General features: G+C 42.9%; 1 protein-coding gene across 5 annotated transcripts in view; it reads right to left on the bottom strand.

The window, feature by feature from the left end:
* Positions 1-13,584, bottom strand: part of nfic (nuclear factor I/C) — a 137,573-nt gene that overhangs the window by 53,355 nt on the left and 70,634 nt on the right. For 3 of the 5 annotated variants that reach the window (XM_084310216.1, XM_084310214.1, XM_084310215.1), the window contains exon 9: positions 5,210-5,323. The exons of the other annotated variants lie outside the window; for them this stretch is intronic. In XM_084310216.1, coding sequence (XP_084166342.1) covers positions 5,210-5,323 — 114 coding nt within the window. The remainder of the gene's footprint in view (positions 1-5,209; positions 5,324-13,584) is intronic. 5 annotated transcript variants of the gene reach the window in all.

Genomic DNA, 13,584 nt, shown 5'->3' with positions numbered 1-13,584 from the left:
AACTTTGAACTGTTGTGTCTTGGTGCTTTATGTGGGGTTTGTGGGTCTTGTGTGGGACTCATGTGGGTTAATGATAACTTCTCTAAAGGCACGTTTGACGCTAAGCATTCTGGGTAATGTAGTTTAACACATTGACCGCCAGCAGCAGGGGGTGCTGATCCCCCTTCATCGCCAGGTCTTTATTCAATGGATAGTTTTAGACTGCGACATTTGCGAGTGCTTAAAATATATCTTATATTATATCTATGGGTCTAATAACGCCGTCGACTGTCAGTGAGTTGCTTCCAGTCAACATGCCCAAAACAGATTGTTTTTTCATCCGTACACTTCCGTTTTATACCGTTTTGAATAGAGTATGGTTTGGGTGCTTTTGAGTAATTCCAGGAAAAATACGAGAAAAAGGCATTTTACTGTAATCCAGTCATCACTTTGTAATTTTTCAGCTGATTATCTAATCATCCTGAAATCAATGCTAGATTATCATTATTATATCTCGTTGTGCATACATGAAATGGCCATCGTAGCGGGGCGCTCGCCCCCCCCCCCCCCCCCCCCCACCGCAGTCAACGGTAAGCACATAGACCTACACACAGATAGCTTTGATCGCGGGAGAAAGAAATATCAGATCAACGCAAGGTTTCATATAGTGTTCTTACTTTGTCTCTGATGTAATGCAAAAAAAAATAATCCAATTATCTGATCGCCATTCCAGTTATCCACAGCGATCATGTCCCCGACACGGGCGGGCGGGGTTAATATTCACATTGGTCGTTGTAAGCCCCTGGCTCGCCGGAGTATTTAAACCCCGCCCGCCCGGCTCAGATCGGCTCCTAAAACACACCAGCCCATTTCAAATGGGATGCAATAGCTCCGCATGGTAGTAGAGGGCGGTGTTGACCGTCTGCCAGCTCAGACAGGGTCTGAAGGGTATACCAGAGGCTTCAGCTATGAATTATGAATAGATATAGCAAATAAACTAAATAACGATCCCAAAAACTAGTTAACTCGTTTCTGGCGCTGAACGCATGGCGGGCAATAACGAGTTTACTCGTTTTTGGCGCAGATCCAGTTAATCTCTCATTTACCCGCTGTTCGGAAGAGACACTACACATGCTGCTTTATTGTATAATATATGTATAATATGTATAACATGTATAGTATATTCAATTAATATATTACTATTGTATGTTTATGTTCTTGTGTTTTACAGGTTTATGACCTGTGGTCATTTGAGACAAATAAAACAAACAAACGGAAAAACACGAGTTATTCCATTGTGTGGTGCCTGTCAAGCCTTTTCGGGGGTCTTTAAACTTTGAAAGATCTAAACAGTAGTAGTAGTAGTAGTAGTAGTAGTAGTAGTAGTAGTAGTAGTAGTAATTGTAGTAGTAGTAGTGGTTGTTGTAGTAGTAATAGTAATAATAATAGTAGTACTGTAGTCATAGTACTATTACCAGTAGTAGTAGTAGTAATAATAATAATAATGGATTGGATTTATATAGCGCTCTTCTCTGACTGACTGTTGCTCTGACTCAGAGCGCTTCACAGAGTCCATTATTCGTTCATACACAGTCATACCGGTGGTGGTAAGCTACAATTGCAGCCAGAGCTGCCCTGAGGCAGACTCACGGAAGCGTGGCGAATAATCAACGCCTACGGCCCCTCCGACCACCACCAACATTCATTCACATGCATACACATTCATACGAGGCAAGTAGGTTAAGTGTCTTGCCCAAGGACACAACGGCAATGGGATGGACATGGGCTTGAGCGGGATTCGAACCACCAACCCTTCGATCATTGGACGCCCCGCTCTACCCCTGAGCCACGCCGCCCCACATGTCCCAGAGTAGTAGTAGTAGTAGTAGTAGTAGTAGTAGTAGTAGTAATAGTAGTAGTAGTAATAGTAGTAGCAGCAGTAATAGTAGCAGCAGCAGTAGTAGTAGTAGTAGTACTAATAGTGGTAATAGTATTAGTATTACCAGTAGTAGTAGTAGTAATAGTAATAGTAGTAGTAGTAGTAGTAGTAGTAGTAGTAGTAGTAGTAGTAGTAGTAGTAGTAGTAGTAGTAGTAGTAGTAGTAGTAGTAGATTCAAGATTCAAGAGTCTATTCATCATACATACCAGGGCATACACTGAAATGCGGTTGGCCATGCCTGCTACGATTGTGCAAAAATACAATAGTAATAAATAATAATAGTAAATAGTAATAAAATAAGTAAAATAGACATGATAAAATAGACATGTTACTGGGTCCTATGTACACTACTATACAATATACAGATGTCCCTATGCCAGGGGTCGGCAATTAGGTTTGGCCGCGGGCCAATTTCCCCCCAAGCCATTGCATGGCGGGCCAGAACCAAAAACAATGGCTAATTTAATATAATGATAGTGACATTTTTTTAACTCTGTCAAAATAAACGAGCTGCATAGGTGGCATAATAAACTGTAAATGACATATACATGCACTAAACATTATACCTTTGTCTTTTTTCCATTGTATTATAAGCGCCTCTCTCTATCGGTCTATCCTACATTACGTGCAACCGTCTATCTGACGGCCACGGACCGGTTTAATGTTGAATGTTTAATGTTAAAACTATCGATTTATATGGAATTCGTTAAACTTATCCGTTGTCTTACTTATTATTATACTTATTGAATCTCAAACAAGCCTTGTCTTGTTAAATGAGACGGTCTGGTCTACGGAGGAGACTGGGGCTAGACACATCCAGATTGGGGAATCCCCCGCGATCGATTATTGACACTTCCGCTAAATATATTAATCTAGCTACTAACTGGGGAGACTGATCAATTACGGATAAAGGAATATAGTGGGACGATCGATTATGATACTTAACCTTGTTAGATCAGGCTGCACTGGAAATGGAGCTAATGGACTTCCGAATGTCTCGTAATTCAAATACCTATAGCGCCATCATTTCAGGAGATTCTTCAGGCACTCTTTTTGTTTAAAGTTTAATTGCATTGTTTTTGCATTGTTTTTAATTGCATTACTGTTCACATGCATGTGTGGTGCCGTCAGTCATGAGTAAAGATAAAGCTTGAATGACTTCCTGAACTGGTGTTTTTATTTCATGGACTGTTTCCCATTTCAGCACCATGCGCTGTCCACCTCACTTTGAGCAAGCCTATATATATGGTACATTGCACCTCACTGCCTATACCTGTTAGTCACTCTCAACATGGATAAAACATAAAGTATGCATATAATAAAAATAATATGATGAAAATAAAATAAATATCATATTCTCAAAATAAACTGACGGGCCAGAAATTATTTCTGGCGGGCGCCGACCCCTGCCCTATGCGATACTTTCTGTTACTAACTATACTATGCAATAATCCCAACAAGTTATTTTCTTAAAGTGTCCTTTTTTCCCTTCCTTTAAAGTGTCCTTTTCTTGTGTTTAAAGTGACCTATGGTGCGTTTGTGTGTGAGCGAGTGCAGAATATTGTGTTGTGTGTGTGCTTGTGTGTGGAGAGATCAGTGTTCAGTGTTCTGATGGCCTGATAGAAGAAGCTGAGCCTTAGTCTCTCTGTTCTTGTTGCGTATTTGCGGAGGCGCTTGCCTGACTGCAGCAGCTTGAACAGGCTGTTGTTGGGGTGGTGGAGGTCCTTCATTATTCAGCAGGCTCTGGATTTGCACCTCCTATTGTATAAGTCCTGTATGGGTGGTAGTGCAGTACCCATAGTAGTACACTCTGTTGAGCGCACTACTCTCTGTAGGGCCTTCTTGTCCTGTGCCGTGCTGTTTCCAAACCAGGCAGTGATGTTCAAGTCAGAATGCTCTCTACAGCCCCGGAATAGAAGGAATGGAGTATCTTCCCTGATACTCTGAACTTCCATAGTTGTCTCAGGTGGTAGAGGCGCTGTTTCGCCTTTTTTACCACAGTGTCTATGTGAGTTGTCCATGTCAGGTCCTCTGTGATGTGGACTCCCAGGTACTTAAAGCTGCTCACCCTGTCTACAATAGCCCCATTTATCCACAGTGGCTTGTCTGTCCCCTGCTGTATTCTCCTAAAATCCACGATCAGCTCTTTGGTTTTACCAATGTTCAGGAGTAGGCTGTTATCCCGGCACCAGTAGATCAACCTCCTCCCGGTAGGCCTTCTGATCATTGTTAGAGATCAGCCCAACCACCATGTGTCGTACGCAAACTTCCCTATGGAGTTGGAGCTGAACCTGGCCACAGTCATGTGTGTAGAGTGAATACAGCAGGAGGCTGCGAACACAGCCCTGGGGGGACCCGGTGCTCAGGGTGATTGAGTTGGAGGTGTGTCCACCCACCCAGACCGCCTGGGGCCTGTCGGTCAGAAAGTCCAGGATCCAGGCACTCCAGGGTAGTAGTAATAATAATAATAACTTTATTTGTATAGCACTTTTCATACAGAAATTGCAGTTCAAAGTGCTTAGTAGTAGCAGTAGTAGTAGTAGTAGTAGTAGTAGTAGTAGTAGTAGTAGTAGTAGTAGTAGTAGTAGTAGTAGTAGTAGTAGGTGTAGTAGTATTAGTAGTAGTAGTAGTAGCAGCAGCAGCAGTGGTAGTAGTAGTAGTAGTAGTAATAGTAGCAGCAGCAGCAGTAGTAGTAGTACTAGTAGTGGTAATAGTATTATTATTATTATTATTATTATTATTATTATTATTATTATTATTATTATTAGTAGTAGTAGTAGTAGTAGTAGTAGTAGTAGTAGTAGTAGTAGTAGTAGTAGTAGTACTAGTATTAGTAGTAGTAGTAGTAGTAGCAGTAGTAGTAGGAATGATGGAATGATAAAAAAAAGAATTACCCAAAAAAAATGATCCAAATGGAATTATCCCAAAGAATTATAATATTTATCTTTTTTTTTTGCATTTAGGGGGGTAGTCAACTACCAGTCGACTCAGCAAATTTTGGCCAATCAAAGTCGACTATACACATCCTTAGTCGGGGACAGGCCTAAGTAGTAGTATTAGTAGTAGTATTGTAGTAGTATTAGTACTAGTAGTAGTAGTAGCACTTCGCTGCCAAGGGGAGCTGAAATCGAAAACCAGGAAATCCGATTACCAGACAACTGCTCTACCTCCTGAGCTACGGTCACCCCGTTTAGTATTAACAGTAGTAGTAGTAGTAGTAGTAGTAGTAGTAGTAGTAGTAGTAGTAGTAGTAGTAGTAGTAGTAGTAGTAGTAGTAATAGTTATACTAACCGCTGTGTACTGCTATGACTGGTCGGTGATGTTGTGTGAAGCCGCCCAACCGGGGAGAGTCTTCCTGGGGAGAAGGACTATCTAGCTCCACCTTCTTCACTGGAGGGGAGATACCTAGACAGGCAGGCAGACAGACAGGCAGGCAGGCAGGCAGGCAGGCAGGCAGGCAGGCAGGCAGGCAGGCAGGCAGGCAGGCAGGCAGGCAGGCAGGCAGGCAGGCAGGCAGGCAGGCAGGCAGGCAGAGGCAGGCAGGCAGGCAGACAGGCAAACAGACAGACAGATGAATGAATGAATAAATCAGTAACTGAGAGACAAAAACGAAATTCCTCCTTTCAGATCTTGGATAAATGGAAATGATCAATAGCAGATTTGAACTGCTTATATAGCCGCTATGTCAGTGCGTTGGTTGGTCAAAAGTGTCCCCACCCTCTAACCACAGTTTAACCCTCTAGCAGTCACAGTTTAACCCTCTAGCAGTCACAGTTTAACCCTCTAACAGCCACAGTTTAACCCTCTAACAGCCACAGTTTAACCCTCTAACAGTCACAGTTTAACCCTCTAGCAGTCACAGTTTAACCCTCTAGCAGTCACAGTTTAACCCTCTAACAGCCACAGTTTAACCCTCTAGCAGTCACAGTTTAACCCTCTAGCAGTCAGTTTAACCCTCTAACAGCCACAGTTTAACCCTCTAGCAGCCACAGTTTAACCCTCTAGCAGCCACAGTTTAACCCTCTAGCAGCCACAGTTTAACCCTCTAGCAGCCATAGTTTAACCCTCTAGCAGCCACAGTTTAACCCTCTAACAGCCACAGTTTAACCCTCTAGCAGCCACAGTTTAACCCTCTAGCAGTCACAGTTTAACCCTCTAACAGCCACAGTTTAACCCTCTAGCAGTCACAGTTTAACCCTCTAACAGCCACAGTTTAACCCTCTAGCAGTCACAGTTTAACCCTCTAACAGCCACAGTTTAACCCTCTAGCAGCCACAGTTTAACCCTCTAGCAGCCACAGTTTAACTATCTAACAGCCACAGTTTAACCCTCTAGCAGTCACAGTTTAACCCTCTAACAGTCACAGTTTAACCCTCTAGCAGTCAGTTTAACCCTCTAACAGCCACAGTTTAACCCTCTAGCAGCCACAGTTTAACCCTCTAGCAGTCACAGTTTAACCCTCTAGCAGTCAGTTTAACCCTCTAACAGCCACAGTTTAACCCTCTAGCAGCCACAGTTTAACCCTCTAGCAGTCACAGTTTAACCCTCTAACAGTCACAGTTTAACCCTCTAACAGCCACAGTTTAACCCTCTAGCAGCCACAGTTTAACCCTCTAGCAGCCACAGTTTAACCCTCTAACAGCCACAGTTTAACCCTCTAGCAGCCACAGTTTAACCCTCTAGCAGCCAGTTTAACCCTCTAACAGCCACAGTTTAACCCTCTAGCAGCCACAGTTTAACCCTCTAACAGCCACAGTTTAACCCTCTAGCAGCCACAGTTTAACTCTCTAACAGTACAGTTTAACTATCTAGCAGTACAGTTTAACCCTCTAGCAGCCACAGTTTAACTCTCTAACAGTACAGTTTAACTATCTAGCAGTACAGTTTAACCCTCTAGCAGCCACAGTTTAACCCTCTAACAGTACAGTTTAACCCTCTAGCAGTACAGTTTAACCCTCTAGCAGCCACAGTTTAACCCTCTAACAGCCACAGTTTAACCCTCTAGCAGCCACAGTTTAACCCTCTAGCAGCCACAGTTTAACCCTCTAGCAGCCACAGTTTAACCCTCTAACAGCCACAGTTTAACTCTCTAACAGCCACAGTTTAACCCTCTAGCAGCCACAGTTTAACCCTCTAGCAGCCACAGTTTAACCCTCTAACAGCCACAGTTTAACTCTCTAACAGCCACAGTTTAACCCTCTAGCAGCCACAGTTTAACCCTCTAGCAGCCACAGTTTAACCCTCTAGCAGTCAGTTTAACCCTCTAACAGCCACAGTTTAACTCTCTAACAGTACAGTTTAACTATCTAGCAGCCAGTTTAACCCTCTAACAGCCACAGTTTAACCCTCTAGCAGCCACAGTTTAACTATCTAACAGCCACAGTTTAACTATCTAGCAGCCAGTTTAACTATCTAGCAGCCAGTTTAACCCTCTAACAGTACAGTTTAACCATCTAGCAGCCACAGTTTAACCCTCTAACAGCCACAGTTTAACCCTCTAGCAGTACAGTTTAACCCTCTAGCAGTAGTTTAACCCTCTAGCAGCCACAGTTTAACCCTCTAGCAGTACAGTTTAACCCTCTAACAGTACAGTTTAACCCTCTAACAGTACAGTTTAACCCTCTAGCAGCCACAGTTTAACCCTCTAGCAGTACAGTTTAACCCTCTAGCAGTACAGTTTAACCCTCTAGCAGTACAGTTTAACCCTCTAACAGTACAGTTTAACCCTCTAACAGTACAGTTTAACCCTCTATCAGTACAGTTTAACCCTCTAGCAGCCACAGTTTAACCCTCTAGCAGTACAGTTTAACCCTCTAACAGCCACAGTTTAACCCTCTAGCAGTACAGTTTAACCCTCTAACAGTACAGTTTAACCCTCTAGCAGTACAGTTTAACTCTCTAACAGCCACAGTTTAACCCTCTAACAGCCACAGTTTAACTATCTAGCAGCCAGTTTAACCCTCTAACAGCCACAGTTTAACCCTCTAACAGCCACAGTTTAACCCTCTAGCAGCCACAGTTTAACTATCTAACAGCCACAGTTTAACTATCTAGCAGCCAGTTTAACCCTCTAACAGCCAGTTTAACCCTCTAACAGCCACAGTTTAACCCTCTAGCAGCCACAGTTTAACTCTCTAACAGTACAGTTTAACTATCTAGCAGCCAGTTTAACCCTCTAACAGTACAGTTTAACCATCTAACAGTACAGTTTAACCCTCTAACAGCCACAGTTTAACCCTCTAGCAGTAGTTTAACCCTCTAGCAGCCACAGTTTAACCCTCTAGCAGTACAGTTTAACCCTCTAACAGTACAGTTTAACCCTCTAGCAGTACAGTTTAACCCTCTAACAGTACAGTTTAACCATCTAGCAGTACAGTTTAACCCTCTAACAGTACAGTTTAACCCTCTAGCAGTACAGTTTAACCCTCTAACAGTACAGTTTAACCCTCTAGCAGTACAGTTTAACCCTCTAACAGTACAGTTTAACCCTCTAGCAGTACAGTTTAACCCTCTAACAGTACAGTTTAACCCTCTAACAGTACAGTTTAACCCTCTAGCAGTACAGTTTAACCCTCTAACAGTACAGTTTAACCCTCTAGCAGTACAGTTTAACCCTCTAGCAGTAGTTTAACCCTCTAGCAGCCACAGTTTAACCCTCTAGCAGTACAGTTTAACCCTCTAACAGTACAGTTTAACCCTCTAGCAGTACAGTTTAACCCTCTAGCAGTACAGTTTAACCCTCTAGCAGTACAGTTTAACCCTCTAACAGTACAGTTTAACCCTCTAACAGCCAGTTTAACCCTCTAGCAGTACAGTTTAACCCTCTAGCAGTACAGTTTAACCCTCTAACAGTACAGTTTAACCCTCTAGCAGTACAGTTTAACCCTCTAGCAGTACAGTTTAACCCTCTAACAGTACAGTTTAACCCTCTAGCAGTACAGTTTAACCCTCTAACAGTACAGTTTAACCCTCTAGCAGTACAGTTTAACCCTCTAACAGTACAGTTTAACCCTCTAGCAGTACAGTTTAACCCTCTAGCAGTACAGTTTAACCCTCTAACAGTACAGTTTAACCCTCTAGCAGTACAGTTTAACCCTCTAGCAGTACAGTTTAACCCTCTAGCAGTACAGTTTAACCCTCTAACAGTACAGTTTAACCCTCTAGCAGTACAGTTTAACCCTCTAACAGCCAGTTTAACCCTCTAGCAGTACAGTTTAACCCTCTAGCAGTACAGTTTAACCCTCTAACAGTACAGTTTAACCCTCTAGCAGTACAGTTTAACCCTCTAGCAGCCACAGTTTAACCCTCTAGCAGTACAGTTTAACCCTCTAACAGCCACAGTTTAACCCTCTAGCAGTACAGTTTAACCCTCTAACAGTACAGTTTAACCCTCTAACAGCCACAGTTTAACCCTCTAGCAGTACAGTTTAACCCTCTAGCAGCCACAGTTTAACCCTCTAGCAGTACAGTTTAACCCTCTAACAGCCACAGTTTAACCCTCTAGCAGTACAGTTTAACCCTCTAACAGTACAGTTTAACCCTCTAGCAGTACAGTTTAACCCTCTAGCAGCCACAGTTTAACTCTCTAACAGCCACAGTTTAACCCTCTAACAGCCACAGTTTAACCCTCTAACAGCCACAGTTTAACCCTCTAACAGCCACAGTTTAACCCTCTAGCAGCCACAGTTTAACCCTCTAACAGCCACAGTTTAACCCTCTAGCAGCCACAGTTTAACTATCTAACAGCCACAGTTTAACTATCTAGCAGCCAGTTTAACCCTCTAACAGCCAGTTTAACCCTCTAACAGCCACAGTTTAACCCTCTAGCAGCCACAGTTTAACTCTCTAACAGTACAGTTTAACTATCTAGCAGCCAGTTTAACCCTCTAACAGTACAGTTTAACCATCTAGCAGTACAGTTTAACCCTCTAACAGCCACAGTTTAACCCTCTAGCAGTACAGTTTAACCCTCTAGCAGTAGTTTAACCCTCTAGCAGCCACAGTTTAACCCTCTAGCAGTACAGTTTAACCCTCTAACAGTACAGTTTAACCCTCTAGCAGTACAGTTTAACCCTCTAGCAGTACAGTTTAACCCTCTAGCAGTACAGTTTAACCCTCTAACAGTACAGTTTAACCCTCTAACAGCCAGTTTAACCCTCTAGCAGTACAGTTTAACCCTCTAGCAGTACAGTTTAACCCTCTAACAGTACAGTTTAACCCTCTAGCAGTACAGTTTAACCCTCTAGCAGTACAGTTTAACCCTCTAACAGTACAGTTTAACCCTCTAGCAGTACAGTTTAACCCTCTAACAGTACAGTTTAACCCTCTAGCAGTACAGTTTAACCCTCTAACAGTACAGTTTAACCCTCTAGCAGTACAGTTTAACCCTCTAGCAGTACAGTTTAACCCTCTAACAGTACAGTTTAACCCTCTAGCAGTACAGTTTAACCCTCTAGCAGTACAGTTTAACCCTCTAGCAGTACAGTTTAACCCTCTAACAGTACAGTTTAACCCTCTAGCAGTACAGTTTAACCCTCTAACAGCCAGTTTAACCCTCTAGCAGTACAGTTTAACCCTCTAGCAGTACAGTTTAACCCTCTAACAGTACAGTTTAACCCTCTAGCAGTACAGTTTAACCCTCTAGCAGCCACAGTTTAACCCTCTAGCAGTACAGTTTAACCCTCTAACAGCCACAGTTTAACCCTCTAGCAGTACAGTTTAACCCTCTAACAGTACAGTTTAACCCTCTAACAGCCACAGTTTAACCCTCTAGCAGTACAGTTTAACCCTCTAGCAGCCACAGTTTAACCCTCTAGCAGTACAGTTTAACCCTCTAGCAGCCACAGTTTAACTCTCTAACAGCCACAGTTTAACCCTCTAACAGCCACAGTTTAACTATCTAGCAGCCAGTTTAACCCTCTAACAGCCACAGTTTAACCCTCTAACAGCCACAGTTTAACCCTCTAACAGCCACAGTTTAACCCTCTAGCAGCCACAGTTTAACTCTCTAACAGCCACAGTTTAACCCTCTAACAGCCACAGTTTAATCCTCTAACAGCCACAGTTTAACCCTCTAACAGCCACAGTTTAACCCTCTAACAGCCACAGTTTAACCCTCTAGCAGCCACAGTTTAACTCTCTAACAGCCACAGTTTAACCCTCTAACAGCCACAGTTTAACCCTCTAGCAGCCACAGTTTAACCCTCTAACAGCCACAGTTTAACCCTCTAACAGCCACAGTTTAACTATCTAGCAGCCACAGTTTAACCCTCTAGCAGTCACAGTTTAACTCTCTAACAGCCACAGTTTAACTATCTAGCAGCCACAGTTTAACCCTCTAGCAGCCACAGTTTAACTATCTAGCAGCCACAGTTTAACCCTCTAGCAGTCACAGTTTAACTCTCTAACAGCCACAGTTTAACTATCTAGCAGCCACAGTTTAACCCTCTAGCAGTCACAGTTTAACTCTCTAACAGCCACAGTTTAACTATCTAGCAGCCACAGTTTAACCCTCTAGCAGCCACAGTTTAACCCTCTAACAGCCACAGTTTAACTATCTAGCAGCCACAGTTTAACCCTCTAGCAGCCACAGTTTAACTATCTAACAGCCACAGTTTAACCCTCTAACAGCCACCATTTTCACCCTCAGAGGCTGAAATTTGGCATGGAGGTCAAGCGTTTGTGTGAGGGTGTGTATGTGTGAGGGTGTGTATGTGTGAGGGTGTGTTTGTGTGAGGGTGTGTTTGTGTGAGGGTGTGTTTGTGTGAGGGTGTGTATGTGAATGCATGCACGCGTGGTCACAGCTATTGCAGATTTTACACTTGTTACCCTGTCTATCTGTCTGTCTGTCTGTCTCCCCAGTAGCACTTCACTACAGTCACTCAGTATGAAGTCACAGTCTCAGCTGTGGAGGGAGAGTTGTATAAAGAAACTGCAGACTTTAGGAGCACTGAGTAATCCCATTACATTCCACCAAGGCCCTTTAGTGTTCTCAGGACCTCTGTTATTTACAGTCTCTAGATGTTATGAGTTATCTCTTGTATGATCTGTATATGTTAAGACTTATCTCTTGTATGATCTCTAGTCTTCTCAGGACATGTTTTGGCAACCTCTTTCATTTACAATCTCTAGATGTTATGACTTATGTCTTGTATGAACTCTAGATGTTATGTCGTATCTCTTGTATGAACTCTAGATGTTATGACTTATCTCTTGTATGATCTCTAGATGTTATGTCGTATCTCTTGTATGATCTCTAGATGTTATGACTTATCTCTTGTATGATCTCTAGATGTTATGACTTATCTCTTTGTTACGTTGGCGTTCAAATTCTAAATCAACATTTAGATTAAAACATTTTAATAATTAATTTTTTTCTATTCATTCTGTTTAAACTAGGGATGCTCAATATTGGCTTTTTTACCGATACCGATATTGTCCAACTCTTCATTTCCGATACCGATATATGCAGGGTTCCCCCCCCCCCCAAAAAACGGAATAATTTCTGGTAATTATTATCTTATTATCTTGTCGTGGAATTAACACAACATTATGCATACTTTTGACAATAAAAAAAAATTAGAATGTGTTCTTACGGGCGGTCAGGTGGCGTAACGGAGATTGCGTTCGTCACCAACCCCGGAGACGCTGGATTCGCCTGTTCGAATCCAGCTCACAGCTCCGGGGTTGTCACCAGCTTGGCTGGCCGTTCACACTAATACAATTGGCAGTATTAGAGGGTGGGAGAAGCAGGCGGGGTGGGTCCGGGTCGTTGTAAACAGCGACTCCTACAGTTCGGTCGGGGCGCCTGCTAAGCGCGGATAGGATCTAAGGGCGGTAGTGTGATCCTTCCACACGTTACACGCTCTCAGTGAGAGTCCGCGCTGCCAGGTGAAAAGAAGCGGTTGATTGGCTAGACGTGTGTCGGAGGAAGCACGTGATAGCCTCCACTCTCCCAGACCGACTGTGGGGGGTAAGTGCGCAGCGACCAGGAAGGGGATTGGGAATTGGCATAACGACTAACATTGGGATGGGAGAAAATCAGAGGAAAAAGGAGGGGGAAAAAGATAAAAAAAAAATAAAAATAAATTTGTTCTTACTTGCTTAAATAAACATTTAGATTTTTTTTAAACCGATATCGATCATTTCCGATATCACATTTTAATGCCAATATCGGCGGATAATATCGGTAGGCGATAATATCGGACATCCCTAGTTTAAACCAATGGGGTTTTTCTTCACAGTTGCAGATAAAGATTAGACTACACTAATATTATAGTATTAAAACTGATTAGTTATATTCATTAACTCAATCAGCGCCAGACGCGAGGATAGTCGGGTTATCTCGCCAACCGTTCAGCGCCAGACCAGAGTATAGCCGGGTTTTCATCGTTATTTCTTTTATTCTATATTTCTATTCATTACAGGCACACGGACTCAGGGTTAACATGGGGAATCATCCTGAGAATGCCAAAGTGCAATACCGGCCGCATCCTCCCAGGTGGCAGTATCGAGCACCCTTTGAAACCTTATATCTTGGTCTGTGCAACGTTCAAATGTCTCCGGGCGCACTTTTCTTTGTCAGGCGAGTCGAGCGGGTATCCCGATCGCATTGAGAAGCGTCAAATTCCCCTGATGCATCTGTTGTGGTGGATTATGTTGGCGAC

The sequence above is a fragment of the Notolepis coatsorum genome (genome assembly GCF_963971535.1).
Source record: "Notolepis coatsorum genome assembly, chromosome: 3".
NCBI lineage: Eukaryota > Metazoa > Chordata > Actinopteri > Aulopiformes > Paralepididae > Notolepis > Notolepis coatsorum.
The sequence above is the reverse complement of the archived record's forward strand: the minus strand, read 5'-3'. Positions and strand labels throughout refer to the sequence as shown.